The sequence below is a fragment of the Pezoporus wallicus genome, unplaced genomic scaffold, assembly GCF_028554395.1.
Source record: "Pezoporus wallicus isolate ANWC-B61680 ecotype Strahan unplaced genomic scaffold, APGP_CSIRO_Pwel_v1 scaffold_11491, whole genome shotgun sequence".
Taxonomy (NCBI): Eukaryota; Metazoa; Chordata; class Aves; order Psittaciformes; family Psittacidae; genus Pezoporus; species Pezoporus wallicus.
The window spans coordinates 9,230,427-9,245,816 of NW_026642649.1; the positions used below are offsets into that span (position 1 = coordinate 9,230,427).

The window sequence follows — 15,390 nt, forward strand, 5'->3', positions numbered from 1 at the left end:
TGTACTTCACCAGCCTCTGAAGGAGCATCTCCCTTCCTACAGAGGAGCAAAGGGAAAGGTCACCTTAGCTCAGTACCTAAAGCTACGTAGGGTGAACGCAGACTTGACAGTTTTTCACATATTTATGAAGCTCAGACCCAAAATTCCAGTTGACCAAAGGGTTTATTATGCTTGGGCTCCCACATTATAAGTACATTCCTGGTATAATTTACATGGCTAAATGGGACTGAAACAGCTTTTCCAACTGGGGACAACATTTTCACCACATGTACTCAAGCCTCTAAAGAGGTGAACTGATTATTAGCCTATTTGGTTTGACATCAACTGAAGAACATAATGATCAAGAAGAACATGGTCTCTTAAGAAGTCAAACCATCGGTCACATCCTAGATGACAACTCTTGACTTTCTGGGTTAGCACAAACCTTGACAGAAGGGCAAAAGTCTCAAAATACTCATGTCCAGACATGTTGGTCAAAAGATCTGTAGAGGAGAAAAAGCATTATGACACATGTTCACAAGATGTGTTGCCATTGCAATTGGGTGCTTAAAGTGATGAAATCCCATCAGTTTCCAGGTGATGTTCAATTTATTAATTCTGCCTAGGTCTGCCAGTTTTGTCCCCAGGATTTTGTGTCCTTGGTGTAACAGAAGTGGGAGCCTGGCTCTTCTGTGGCATCTCAGTGATGCTTCAGTTCAAAATCTGGACCTTCCACTGAGTAGAAAAAACTCGATCCACAGAGAGGGAAATACAAGTATTTTATATGTGATATGAAGCACAGAGTCTGCATTTAGTATTTTAACAACTTCTTGAATGACCAACTCATTTTAAACTCTCTCCAAATATGTGTCATGCCAAAGGGAGTGTTTCACATTGCTTTTTTTGCTTTCTTCTCAGGAAGCTTATGTGATGGCTAGTGTTGACAATCCTCATGTATGCCGCTTGTTGGGAATCTGCCTCACGTCCACCGTGCAGCTCATCACACAACTGATGCCTTATGGTTGCCTCCTTGATTACATCCGAGAGCACAAGGACAACATCGGCTCCCAGTACCTTCTCAACTGGTGTGTGCAGATCGCAAAGGTAAGTGGACCAGCATACCTCCGTATCAGCTAAAACTCATGCTATAACACAGATCTGACAGCAACATAATGTATTTATTTACTTAACTGTCTCTGTAAATCTTTCTATTTCATCACGTGGTTTGTAGATACCTTATATGTGACAGTGAGTGGTTGCTTTGTCTAAAACAATCTACTGTTTTCAAGCTGCTGAGCAAACCTTAGCTATTCTTCAAAACGCTCCTAGACAGTGTAATATTATCACCAACAGATTTATGTCCAAACCAAACACCCCATAGTGTGATTAAACAGTGCTGTGGCAGGGAGTAGAATTTGGCAATTCCCGTACCAAAATGCTGACTCCATCAGTGGATTTCCTTGGGCTGTGGCACGAGGCAAACAGTGTTGAGGCGCTTTCTTGTGTGCCTCAGAGAATTTCAGGCTGAAATCTCTGAGGCCTGAGGATCAAAACTGCTGATTAATAAATACCAGCTCCATTCTAGCAGAGGCTGGCTGTGACCAAAAGACATTCAGGTATATCAGGGCTGTTCTGTCATTTATATGCACTGAGTTGGTGCCTGTAATCTAATTACAGTGCCAATAGTGCCAAATAAAGGACTAATTATTACACTTGGCACTGTTTGCCAAAGAGGAGAGCAGCAAAGGAGGCTGAAGTACAGCCTCTTGCACTTAGGAGCAACATGCTGTGTTTGGAAGGTGATTAGCTGCTTGCAAGCATGGACGAATAGAGCAAAGTCAGCACAAAAAATAGGTTCAGTTTGTTGGAGATTCGTTGTATAAGATGGCAGTATCCGCAAAGCCCGGCTGATTTAATGCTCCTCATTTCAGGAATGCCAGTCTGCAAGCTAACCGCACACTTACAGCCTTATCGGTCCCTTGAGACCTTGTATACATCCCAGGCTTGCCTGGCTGTGGTTTGCATTCAGGAAACATGCTGAGGACCTCAGAAATGTGTCCACCAAAAGTACACAGAGCATTTTTCATCTTGGTGTGTGCACTTCTTTACAGCATGCTCCACAGCAAGTGAATTTTTATTTATGCATCAACCTGGGATGTGAACTGCCTCTTTCTGACTCTTTTGCTCTCTTGTTTTAAATCAATTACTGCTCTGTCCTGGATTCATTCCCTTTGGAGGATGAGCTGGAAGCCACATTTCCCTCCTCCTCCTTGTTAATTTTTAAGGTGGCAAACTCAGTCCCCAGACTGATCCTCGAGGCATCGCTTGCCCAAAAGGTTGCCATTCACAATTGTTAGCATCTGTTTCACTCTTTTTCATGTCGGTTCAACATTTGCCCATAGCAACCTCTACCCTCTCCAGAGATGCCTGACCTTCAACATACTCCTTTGTGCTGCTCTTCACTGAAGTTCTCCTCAAAGCACTCGTAAATCCTGTGTTTGGCTTTTTCCCACCAATGCATCTGGTGTTACTGCTCTGATAAAGTCGTGCCAGACTTTTGGACATTCTCTGACTCTTTAAAAGTGTACTTTCAGAGGGGGGAAAAGATTGAAGCCAATGTATTTATGTCTGGTAACGAACCAGCAGGAGGCAAGTTCCCTGGGAAGCTTGTTCTCGTTCTGTTTTCACAGCTTTGAAATAAGTTTGCTTTGTATCTTTTACAAACATCATCTTTCACTGAGGTATGGAGTCCTGTCTTTCAGATGAGATGTTATAACAGAGCATAGGCACTCCATGTGCAGAAGCACTGTGAAGTAACTCTTTGAACACATTAGTCTCATGCTTAATGATGAAAAATGACTTAAACCCCAGGCCTGCACACAATTAAGTATCTGCTGAACATTCTAGATAAGCAGTTCGGTGTCTTCGGTGTATGGTTATGTGCGTGCACAAGCCTTTTAGCCATCAGCATCTTGAAAAACTTGGTTTGAAACTGATATTCTGCCTTTCAGCAGCTTTGCCTCATAATAAGTCTGCAGCAAGATGTGTTTAGCAGAAACTTTTTTATCCTACTAGGGCTAGATTATGTGATTATTATTTCTTTCTTAAGACAGTTTTCTGTCGGCAGCTCAAGATGTTTTGTTTCCAGAGCTCTGCTTGCTGAAGAACTATCTGTGTAATGAAATGCATGCTCATAGTGGCATTGCTCCAGGTTGTTTGGGTGGTTTGTTTTGGCAACATCAGCAGCACATGGGTGAAGTTCTGCTGAGGGACTCGGGTGGAGGATTCCATGGTGGTCCAGGTTAGCAGTGGGTTTAGGAAGGGGGGGAGGCTGGAAGGGAATTATTCCCTCCAGTGCTCTGTCATCTCATCAACATGATCATTTTGCTGTTAACTTTGTAGGTTACAAGTGCTTTTTTATTAATTTCCTCTTCATAAAAATACAAGCACCAGCAAAAGCCTATGGACTGGGAATAATTGTGGTTAGATCTTGCAGGAAACTTAGAAATCATGAACTTTTTGATTCCATGCACCAAAAGACTGGTGTTGAAGGAAAGGGGAATAATCTCTGTGGTCAGAAACACAGCTGATTTATGCTTTAGAAGTCAAACCGGCACAGTTAGTTGTATTCTTCCTAGGGGGGCAGCTGTATCAAAAAAGCACATATGCCATGGGAAACCCAGTTTAATCATGGCAGGCAGTGAAACTGCCTTTTCAAAGAAGTACGTGCCTTTCAAAGAGGCATCTGTAAACAGATACAACTCTGAGCTCAGCCATAGAGCAAAATTGTTTACTGTTTTTCCCCTTTTTCTCATATTTGCAGTGGGATACCTCATTGTTAGCAGGGAGAAGGTGGAGTAAGGCACAATATCTGCAGCTTTGAATGAATAATGTCTAAATACTCTCTGTAGGATTGGTCTACATGCATGTGGAAAGTGATAGTTGAACTCTGTATTATACTCTCCTGAAGTCACTTGGGTTGCACAAGTGCAGCTGCAAGGAGTGTTATTTGAAAGTCCTGTGAGGAATCTCATCCCCTGCTATATATATACCTGCTACTGTCTCTTTTTTTCTTCATCAATTCACCGGTGTGTGGACCTACAAAAAACGTTCCTGGAGGGTGATAGTTATTTCTCAGTGTAACTGTCCTCACCCTGCAATAAACATCACATAAATTGAAACAGGAAGCCTTCTTCTGAAGGTGGGATAGATTACCACATGTCCATGGTGGTGCTCTCACTTGTTTGCACATGCCAATGGCATCCTAGGGTGCATTAGAATGAGTGTGGTTAGTAGGTCAAGAGAGGTTCTCCTCCCCCTCTACTCTGCCTTGGTGAGGCCACATCTGGATGATTGTGTCCAGTTCTGGGCCCCTCAGTTCAAGGACAGGGAATTGCTTGAAACAGTCCAGCACAGAGCCACAAAGATGATTAAGGGAGTGGAACACCTCCCTTATGAGGAGAGGCTGAGGGAGCTGGGTCTCTTTAGCTTGGAGGAGACTGAGGGGTGATCATCAATGTTTACAAATATGTAAAGGGTGAGTGTCAGGATGATGGAGCTAGGTTTTTTCAGTGATGTCCAGTGATAGGACAAGGGGCAGTGGGTGTAAACTGGAGCATAGGAGGTTCCATGTGAACATCAGGAAAAATTTCTTTACTGTGAGAGTGACAGCACTGGAACGGGTTGCCCAGGGGGGTTGTGGAGTCTCCTACGTTGGAGATATTCAAGGCCCGCCTGGACAAGTTCCTGTGTGATGTACTCTAGGTTACCCTGCTCTTGCAGGGGGGTTGGACTAGATGATCTTTTGAGGTCCCTTCCAACCCTTGGGATTCTGTGATCCAAACCCAAAGCATGTGATGCCCACCAACAGTTTGTTGTATTGCAGGGAATGAACTATTTGGAGGAGCGTCGCCTGGTGCACCGTGACCTTGCTGCCAGGAACGTCCTTGTTAAGACTCCTCAACACGTGAAAATCACAGACTTTGGGCTGGCAAAGCTGCTCGGTGCTGACGAGAAGGAGTATCACGCCGAGGGAGGCAAGGTAAAGCGCATCAGAGAATGAGCCACTGCTGTGCGTTCGTCGGTGTTTGTGCTTGTGCGCAAGCCTTGAACATAGAGGGGGGGAAAGAAAGTGTGTTTTTCAAAGCACTCAGCTGCCGTCTCAGCATGCTGCCTTTGAAGCCTGAGGAAGTCCTCTGAAATCAGCCGAAGCAGTGTCAGGCCAGTGGGACTGCAGTGGGAGCAGAGGTAGCAGAGCAGCGAATGCGTTTGAAATTCCCACCCAGAATGTCTGGGAAAAAGCAAGATTATTAAAAAAACATTAAAGAGGAGGAAAAAAGAAAAAAAAAGCATGGCTGAATTCATCAGTGTAGCCAACACCAATAATGCTGTGCAGTTTAGGAAGAGAAAGGGAATACTGTGTATTTATAGCAGAAGAAAGACCTGTCAGACTTGGTTCAACACGCCTTCGTGTTATACTGCGTGCTGATGGAGGGAATGTGTCCTGCTGAGAAATTAAAGAGAAACTGCTTGCAAATATTGCAGAGACCATAAATGGAAACCATATGAGTGCAGATCAGTCTTTGTCAGGCTCTACAGCCTGAGATTGGATTTGTGTCCTGTTGTGATAGAAGGTTAAAAAAACAGTAATCTGACCATTAAAAGTATCCAAAACTAATTTGTAAGAGAGATTTCTAATATGCCTGATATTTCACAAGTTCCCAGGTTCAACATAATAAATGAAAATAATAATAAGACTCAAAAGTTGCCTGCTCTACCACTCAGATAGTTGTGTGTTGTAGTTGGTTGGGTTTTCACTTCTGTAACCAAACTGTAGGTTTACACACCACCTGGTGGCAAATATCCCTCATAAATTTTGGACCGGCCTCTTAAGGCTTGCTTGTGAATTTTCCTAGGTTCCTATTAAATGGATGGCCTTGGAGTCAATTTTACATCGGATTTACACTCATCAAAGCGATGTCTGGAGTTACGGTGAGTCTAAAACCAGTTACAGTAATTGCAAATGGGTTGGAGAATCACAGGATTGGCTAGTGACTCTATGCGGACCTTTTTCATTCCCATTATGAGAAGACTGAGAGATTAAACATGAACAGTGGTCCCAAAACTATTCAACAAAGTAAAAGTTCCATGAAATCACATGCTAGTGAGGTGTAAGATGTTTTGGAGAACATGCTTTCAGATGATGAGTCCTTCCCCTGAAAGGGGCTGCAGGTAGGAGACTGCTTCATTTGCTGAAGTTCTCCGGATGCTTTTCTTCAGCAGCTTCCCATGAAATAATATAACTTGGCTGACAGGAAAGCCACATAACTAGAGAGAGGACCTAAAAGCAATGGCCACACCGTTGGTCAGTGTCAATTAGTATCACTGCTGTGACCTAAAATGCTTGTGCTGTCTTGGTATTGAAAGGACAAGGCCAAAAGGAGAGGAAAGTAAAAACCTCCTTAGAGAGGTTTATATACCAGTTTTACATTTGGTATAGTTCATCAGCCAGCTTGAAAGAAAAAGGAGCAAAAAGGAAACTTTTCAGAGTATCTTATTACAAAATTTCCACTCCGTGGGCTCTTGTATTCCTGGAAAATACTCAATGCAGATGGTCAGATCCTGTATCCTTTTAGAAGAAGTATGGCCTCTGGTCCTTCTAATCCATTTATGTATCTTGGCATCCAAAACCTTGTTTTGTATCCTAAGCTACCAGACAATCACAACGGCTACATCACGAGAGTACGTGGTATGTCAGCAGATGACACTGGGGCAGCTGGTGTACACGTCTTTCAAAAACTGCTCTTGCTCGTCTCCAGAGAGATTGATTGTTTTTAAACAAAAAGGCAACTTAGATTTTCAAACAAAAAGACAAACTTACTCCAGCCACTTGCTGGGCTGGAGTCAAGAGGCAGTAACCTGCATTTCCTTCCTGTGGGGCTGGGAAGTTGGTGGGATGTTGAATACTGAGATAGTAGCTGAGATTATAAAAAATAAACAGGGGAAGGAGTGGAAAGAGTGGTAGAAACCAAAGCCTTAAAGGGAAGCAGGGTGATTTCAACCTGCTTTATTAATTTGTCTCTCTTTAAAATCATGGTAGACCACGTTTTTCCCTGGGTGGGGCTCTGGCAATGCAGTGCCTCTGTGAGAGCTCTCTCTGCTCACACCTCTCTGCACCCAAGCAAAGCAACCTGGCGCCTGGTAAAGCTTCTCTCATGGTCTTCTCTTCCCCCTTGCAGGTGTGACAGTTTGGGAGCTGATGACATTTGGATCCAAGCCATACGAAGGGATCCCTGCCAGTGAGATCTCCTCTGTCTTGGAGAAAGGCGAGCGTTTGCCCCAGCCTCCTATCTGCACCATTGACGTGTACATGATCATGGTCAAATGTGAGTTTCCGTTTGGGGTTGTGTGTGCTCACCTAAGTTGCATAAGTAGCCCGATTGCCCTCGTTGTGCAGTATTTGTATATGCTGTGTTCTTGGTGATGGCACAGGGTTATGTGATAAGAGTGATGACACCAGCGTGTTCCTGTACCTGCAGTGTTAGCTAGGAGTACAGGATATGGTTTCATTAGTCACTGATTCAAACAATTGATGCTGTTTTCACCATTCACACCACTGACCGACAGTCAGTTACTTTAGGCTGATATTGCCAGGCAGTACAATTTAGCATAGCACCACCCATTGTACCTGATACTCTGGTTTTGTATGTCTAGAGAATAGAATCAACACTACCTTCTCCTCCAGGCTCCCCCTTAGTTCAGTCATATGCCTCCCCTCTGGAATCACACACATGGATTTATGTACTCCTTTTACTAAAGGAGTGCCGGGAGCACAGACACCACAATGACGGCAGATGCACATGAGGATCTGGACTTCCTCATCCAATTTCTCCCTCATTTCATGAATGAAAATGAGGCCCTTCTTTGGCAGACAGCTGTTGCAGTAAAGTAGCGCAAAAGCTGAGGGGTCTCTGAAGCACTTTTCAGCTATTTTTAGGGCATGTCAAAGGACTTCTGAACCCCAAACCCCTTTTGCACCTCTGTCAGCTGCTAACATGTTAGATTATTATGTGGCTTCCTCTAGGCTATGGCTGCAACATCCCTGCTCCGTATTAAGAGGATGCTGATAAGCAGCCCACTAGGTGGCATAGAAAACCTTCTAACTAGAGGAAAATGTACCTGTTCCTGAAATAGGAGCCACACTACCATGAACACCCCATAGCACAACACTTGGGGAATCTTGGAGCACCCACACATTGCTTTGTTGGGACAGGCACCACACAGGGTAAGCCTGATCCTGTGCTCAGCGAGGCAAGCAGGAATCGGGACCAGAGGTGTGCACCTACCCTGGGAGGTACCCAGTCCCAAAAGCAGTGTTCTAGAAACGCATCTCATCATCCTCAGAGGTGCTGAACCCTACAGACACCTCAGCCCATTGCCTTTCCTTTGGGCCAGTCCAGATGCAGAAAGGAGACATTTTTGCAGACACCTCACCAGGTACCTGCAGCTTTTAAAACACAACCAGTGGGGTGTCTCCATCCCCTATCATACCCTTATACTGAATTTAAGTGTGAGCTTAAGGATCAAGGGGTTGAGCCTTCCTTCTGCCACAGGACTCAGCTCCACATTTTTCATTGCTCTTCTCCCTTCATGTCTACAGGCTACAGGGCAGCCCCTGTTGAAGCCGTGCCAGTTTGACTGTAGGAATTCAGAAGGCCCATTCATCTCTTATAAGCAGAGAGTATAAACTGAGATGTTCAAAGTTAATCCACAACATTTTTTAAAGAAGCAGAATTTAAACAGATGCAACTCAGAAATTCAGGAATAGGAGATGCTACTTCTGCAACAGGAGCAAACTCCCAAAGGCCCCACTCTTTCTAAAAGCAAGAAGGAATTCTTCCTTCTACCATGGTAAAAAGTCACTGGCAATGATGAGATTTTGTCTAATGCAGTTTTCAAATGGCGTATTATCACTTGTCTTCTCCATTACCATGGATAGGCTGTTTCTCATGGGTTCTTCAGACATACAAAGCTTGACCTTCATTATTTTTAAACATAAAGAGTTTCTTCATCAGCTCATCTGTTAGTTGATAACAGAAAGTGTGGGTTTCCTAAGTGATATCACATGTAAAACCACCACTATCTAGATTAGAAATCTCTTCTAGCATCAATCCACACTAAGCTGTAGGACTTGTTTTTGTTGAAGTCCGTTTGCTAATTGAATGCAGCTTAGATACAGTTAATCTTTCAGAATGTCCCCAGAGAGGATGTTTTGAATTTTAAAAGACATCTGGTACAGAGGGTAGCTTCTGTTTTAGGCTTCCCAGGATTTCACAAAGCCGTGCAGTGACTAGACAGTCAAATCACTGTACCTCTGCAGGGACCCACTGAAGTTAGTTTGCTTCTCCCCTCCCGCAATAGCTTTTTCAAGGCTATTTTGGAGTAATCCAATGCCAAGATATGCATTTTAAATGCTGAAATTCACACCAGTGACTGAACTTTTTATGGTGGTCCCTTCTGGGTAACTCCTTTCTTTGTTCCATCCAGGACACTTCCTTTTGCTGCTACGTTTCGTTCTAAGCTCTGTGTTTTATCACCAAAACCAATCTTATTTGTTGATTGCTCCCCCTGTTGTCCCTCCAGGCTGGATGATTGATGCAGACAGCCGTCCCAAGTTCCGTGAACTGATAGCAGAGTTCTCAAAAATGGCCCGTGACCCTCCACGCTATCTCGTTATACAGGTACTAAACCCAGTGGTAGGAACGTGTCTGATGGGCATTTAATATGGGGCACAAAATCATTAGTAATGCGTCTGAAAACACATAGTAGGGTGGTGAGGCACTGGAATGGGTTGCCCAAGGACATTGTGAATGCTCCATCCCTGGTGGTGTTCAAGGCCAGGTTGGACAGAGCCTTGGGTGGCATGGCTTAGTGTGAGGTGTCCCTGCCCATGGCAAGGGGGTTGGAACTGGATGATCTTAAGGTGCTTTCCAACCCTAACTATTCTATGAGTCTGTGATTTATTGCTGCTTTCAAGGTCTTACACATTCAGCTAGAACCAACCACCAACAGAATTTCAAGACCAGTCACTATTGTCTTAGGACTTGTCCCAGTGTAGGACCAGTAACAGTCCATACTGCAGTCCTAAGAGGAGAGCAGTTCGATCCTCTTAAAAATTGCAGCTGTTTCACAGCAGAGATTGCAGGCCCAAATTCCCCTAAACTCCAGGTAAATTTGGATAAACACACAGGTCAAGAGTTTGCATCTTGGGCCTCTTGCTAAACTACTTTGTGTCTCAGAGAAGGGAATAATGTGGGCTTGAAGGAAGCCTAACCCTAAACCTCTCTCACGCTGACTTGTCTCACAGGGAGATGATAGGATGCACCTGCCCAGCCCTACGGACTCCAAGTTTTATCGCACCCTTATGGAGGAGGAGGACATGGAAGATATAGTGGACGCTGATGAGTATCTCGTGCCACACCAGGGCTTTTTCAACAGCCCTTCAACATCCCGCACTCCTCTCTTGAGTTCACTGGTATGAAACTCTTCTTCTTTGGAAACATGACAAGCAATCTGAAGAGTGAAGTGCTTCTTGTAATGTCTGTGTTTTCTTTCTCTCTCTTTTTCAGAGTGCTACTAGCAACAACTCTGCTACAACCTGCATTGACAGGAATGGGGTAAGTGGGATGACCTTTGAAAAAGGAGCAACTTCTATGTGGATCAATTTCTACAAAATAGTGCCTTTAATATGGATTTTCTCTACTTCCAACCTAGCAGGGGCATCCTGTGAGGGAAGACAGCTTTGTCCAGAGGTATAGCTCAGATCCAACAGGCGCTTTCTTGGAGGACAGCATAGATGACGGCTTTCTGCCAGCCCCAGGTGAGTACCTCTCCTGTGTTTCCATCCCATGGCCACTAATTTGCGAGCCATTCAGTTGTGAATGTAATCATTGTCCTTCCTTTTCTGCAGAAAGGAAGCAACCCATATGCTTCCTACCTTTTTTTGCTCAGTAAACATGAGTGGAAATGTGTGCACATATCCTTTTCCTAGATTTTATCTGGCTGCTTCTGGCCATTTCTCATTTCAGTTCCTTCACCAGCCACGTTCCTCCTGGTCATCACATGTGCCATCTGGCCGGGGAGTTTGCATGTATAGTTATGTGTCTAAAGCTTCATACTTGGAAAAATATCCTCTAAAACCTAGGTTTCACCCCTTAAACCTTTTTAGCAACATAAACAGCTTTCTGGCAGTTCAACTGCCTTCAGATGTTGATACACAGAAGGCAGCTCATGGTTACATCGTAGGCGGTTGAAGAGTGAGCCAAAGAGCACCGAGGGAGTTGATGCCGGGTTGTGCAGTCATGATGCTTTGTGACCTTAAAAAATCCCAACCAACCCTTCCAAGAATACACCACAGCTACAAAGGGTGAAAGATGCTGCAAGGGATGGCACTGGAGTGAAATGTGTAGTGCCTGTTATCGCCAGTCCAGTATTTTTCTCATCTCTAAGCGTTTTTTCTAGGGAAACAGCTCCTGGCAGCTAAGCTCCCAGACTGCAGTTTCAGAACAGTATCTGGGACGTAGCCACCTACACGTCACTAAAATCAGCAGTAGCTATCTCGCTGTCTTGTGGTCCAAGGCGTCTTTCTGGGGCTTTGCAAATTGGATTCGTGAAGGTGAACTTCAGGGCAGGATGTGTGGTGCCATGGCATGTCAGTCCCTGTCTTTGGCTCTCTTTTCACTCTGGGAAGTTCAGTTCTAGTGGAAGGCATCCCTATCCATGGCAGGGGGTTTGGAACTACGATGATCTTAAGGTTCTTTCCAACCCTAACTGTTCTATGAGTCTGTCCTTCTGTGAGGTGCTGTGTGCAAAGAGCAAGTGGCAGCTGGGTTGAACGTACACCTCAAGTGATGCAAATGGCTGCATTAGTTATATGCCTTCATTTTCATTCCTTCTTATTTTTATTTTCCTTTTATTCCAGAGTATGTAAACCAGTTGGTGCCCAAGAAAACTTCTGCCTCAGCAGTCCAGAATCCAATCTACAACAACTTCTCTCTCACAGCAAACTCAAAGGTCCCCACAGACTCCAGCTACCAGAATTCACACAGCACAGCTGTGGACAACCCTGAGTATCTCAACACCAACCAGTCTCCGCTGGCCAAGACAGTCTTTGAGACCTCTCCTTACTGGATCCAGGCAGGCAACCACCAAATAAATCTGGACAATCCTGACTACCAGCAGGACTTCTTACCGAAGGAAACCAAACCTAACGGTCTCCTGAAAGTTCCCGCAGCAGAAAACCCGGAGTACTTGAGGGTAGCAGCACCAAAAAGTGAATACATTGAAGCCTCAGCATGACCACAGAGGATTACTTCTTGCAGTGAGGCAAGCCAGACTCTCGGTGAACTACCTGGCTGCTGCAAGAATAGACGCTTGCTCACAGCGGACAGCAACTGCAATGCATCGAGAAGCACACTTTTCCTTTTCAGCACAAGGGCTGAAACTGTGAGGTCTATTTGATGGTAGTTTGGGTCTTTTCTTGCCTATTTCCATGTAATAACTGAGGCCCATAACCTGCACTCAGATGGATGTTGTGATGGACTGGGATCTTCCCGGACAAAAGAAACATGGATGCATTCCTTTCATTGTCAGATGGTAGCACGGTGAGAAGCCACTCTGGGATGAACTCGAGAGCTGTACACATTGTACAGTTTTAGATTCCTTTCTACAGCCTGTATTTTTATAAATGTTTCTAAGAGAATTTTTGGATCTTTTACCTGATCAGACACTTGTGCTGCTGGTCTGCTATGTGGTGCTCAGATCACCAGCAGGAAAACAAACCCTTATGTTTCTAAACAGTTTTCCAATACTCCTAGAACAGAAACAGTTTTCCCAAACCACCGGATTTTTTACAAATTGGCTTCATATACTGCCTCTTGGCACAAAGAGGAGAAGTGCATCTGGGGGACATGTGGGAGACTCTGCCCAGGGCCTGTATGGAGTGGATTGCTCCAGGGAAAACTAGCACAAGAAGCGAAACGGCACGACGCATCACTTACTGACCACTACTGCTAAAAACTGCCAGGAGGAAGTCGCCTCAGAGTCACGTGTACCTGGATACAAAGTGCTTGCTACTCTGTTTTCTGATGGTCAAACTCAACACATTTGTTTTCTGATCCCTTATGCGGCTGTCAAGTTGTCAAAATGCCTTTCTTCTCCAACAGAACTGTTAAAGATGTTGCCCTAATTGAAAAATGAAGTGTCAAATAACGTTTAACAGACTTTAATTAAATGTCAAGGAAATGCAAATAATGGCAAATTGGAGCGTTCACAAGACAGACTGGAAGAACTACCCTAAATTAAACTTGACTAGGGCAAGAAACACAGGTAGCAAGATGTTTTATTTCCCTTCTTAAAGGGGCACAGAGCAGAAGTAATTTTCCCTTGTACATCTGGCAAAGAAGAGGGGTATATCAGTGTTACGCTTCACTCACTTCAAGGCAGAATACTGCCAATTGCTTGGGGCAGAGGCTGGGGCTGGTTGCCTGTCCCTTTGGGGTTACATAGCCTGGCAATCTAGGAGGGGCAGTGGCAATGAGTTAAGGAAGAATAATCTGGAGTGATGGAAAATATGATCTCCCTCTTCTGAAACACAGGGCTGCCTACTGCTTCTTTAAAATACCCAGCATCATCTTCTGTTGCCAGTGTGGAACAGGCAGGCGAGGCAAGGCTGTGATTTTAGCTTGACTGTATAAATCGATCACAGCAGCAAAAGCAGCTACTCCTTCCAGGGGCCTGTGACACAGAGCTTCAAATTCTTCCATCATTAACATTTCTTATGAATGTAGGATGAGTAAAGTGCTTAACGTGTGAATTTAGTCAGTAATTTAGGTGCATGCCACCAGCATTGGCAGTACTATTTTAATCAGACCACTAGATCACAAAGCAAATGCGCATTTGGTGATTTTGCTATAAAGGCCCTTAACTAGTTGAACATTGGCAGCTTGCTTGAGGGTAGCATAAGCAGCTAAGTTGCAGAGGATATGTAGCCTATAAAGTAGCTAGAAATAGATTTATGCCACTACCATGTTCTGAATACATCAGGATGTGTTTCAGTTTAAGTATTGCATCTGGAGTCCAGGATCAAGCGGAAAATGTTCAGAACATCGTTTTTACAGATTTATTGAGGAAAGAAGGAGAGCTGTCATGTGAAATGACCCCTTTTATAAGTAACATGGTGTAAAATGCATTAGTATCTTGTGTGTGTGCAGTAGCTCATCGGCCATCCTGTAGCTAAAGCAGTATATCGGGTCAAAATCCAAAGATTTTCCTCTTTGGTACATGCGTGTCACTGTGACCGAGACGCAGGCACTGCAGTGTGGAGAATGCAGTGTTTGGCTTTGATTATGACTGACTTGCATTTAAAACATTAACCAGAATTTAGTTCCCACGTCCAATTAGTGGCAGATTTCTCCCTGCATTCCTGAGAGCAGATTTGTTGTGTTGCTCTCACAAGCGTGCAACATGTATGCACAGGCAGCGCCGCTTTCCTCCACCCACCGCCCCGGGAGGAATGTACATAAACCCAAAAAAAGATCTCAACAGAAATCACAGATCCTTTTCAATTTGCTAAATCTGTTGTTAAATCTCCAAGCAGAACACTGGAAAAGTCATGGTGTGCGTGTTCTCCTGAGGAATCTTTCTGACACCATTGCACAAAGGAATTTATTGATGTTTTGTTTTGATCTGTTAGCTAAAACAAGAAAGCCACTAAAAAGTAGCAGTATGTATCGCCAGCATTATGTAGCATAAAAATGATTGAATATAGGTTAATATGCTTGGCCTTTTAAGACAATTTAGGAGGGATTCAGTAGCAACTCCTTGATAGAAGCAAGGAGATACATCTAAAAATCAAGCAATGTAAGTTTGAAAGAGCATTGCTTTTTGAATGTGTTTGTTTAATGAAAAAGTAGGAAAGAGGATGTAGGACCACAAACTCTTGATGTGAATATACAGATTCCAGGGAGAACTTGCAGGGCCAGATGCAGCAGCACTGGGAGCAGGTGGGACTGGGCAGCTGTGTGGCTGTTGCAGGAGGCACTGGTGATGTCCGTAGGGTAACAGACATTAGCAATGTACCAAATGATTTCCATAGGGATGATAAAAAGGAGAAGGATCAATAAGCAGCTGAAATGGTCTGGTTTTCCCACGGCAGCTCATTGAGTATTGAACAGCAAGGTGCATCCTGAGAATTATGGGTGCTCATAAAGGTGAACATGTTTAGGCAGCATAACTCAGCATCCAGAAATAACCTGAAAGTTCTGCCATTGTCTCTCAGGAGGTTTGGGGTAGAAAATGCTGATTTTTTAAAGTGCAACTAAATAGAAAAATGTAGGAGGCCACAGATGCTTG

General features: G+C 44.1%; 1 protein-coding gene across 3 annotated transcripts in view; it reads left to right on the forward strand.

The window, feature by feature from the left end:
- EGFR (epidermal growth factor receptor) overlaps window positions 1–15,145 on the forward strand; it is a 168,608-nt gene extending 153,463 nt beyond the window's left edge. For 2 of the 3 annotated variants that reach the window (XM_057431406.1, XM_057431408.1), the window contains exons 20-28: window positions 898–1,083; window positions 4,865–5,020; window positions 5,895–5,970; window positions 7,218–7,364; window positions 9,622–9,719; window positions 10,346–10,513; window positions 10,608–10,655; window positions 10,753–10,858; window positions 11,960–15,145. In XM_057431406.1, the coding sequence (XP_057287389.1) occupies window positions 898–1,083; window positions 4,865–5,020; window positions 5,895–5,970; window positions 7,218–7,364; window positions 9,622–9,719; window positions 10,346–10,513; window positions 10,608–10,655; window positions 10,753–10,858; window positions 11,960–12,336 (1,362 nt within the window). In that variant the 3' untranslated portion in view covers window positions 12,337–15,145. The remainder of the gene's footprint in view (window positions 1–897; window positions 1,084–4,864; window positions 5,021–5,894; window positions 5,971–7,217; window positions 7,365–9,621; window positions 9,720–10,345; window positions 10,514–10,607; window positions 10,656–10,752; window positions 10,859–11,959) is intronic. The other variant, XM_057431407.1, reaches the window with a different exon arrangement.
- The last annotated feature ends 245 nt before the right edge of the window (window positions 15,146–15,390 follow it).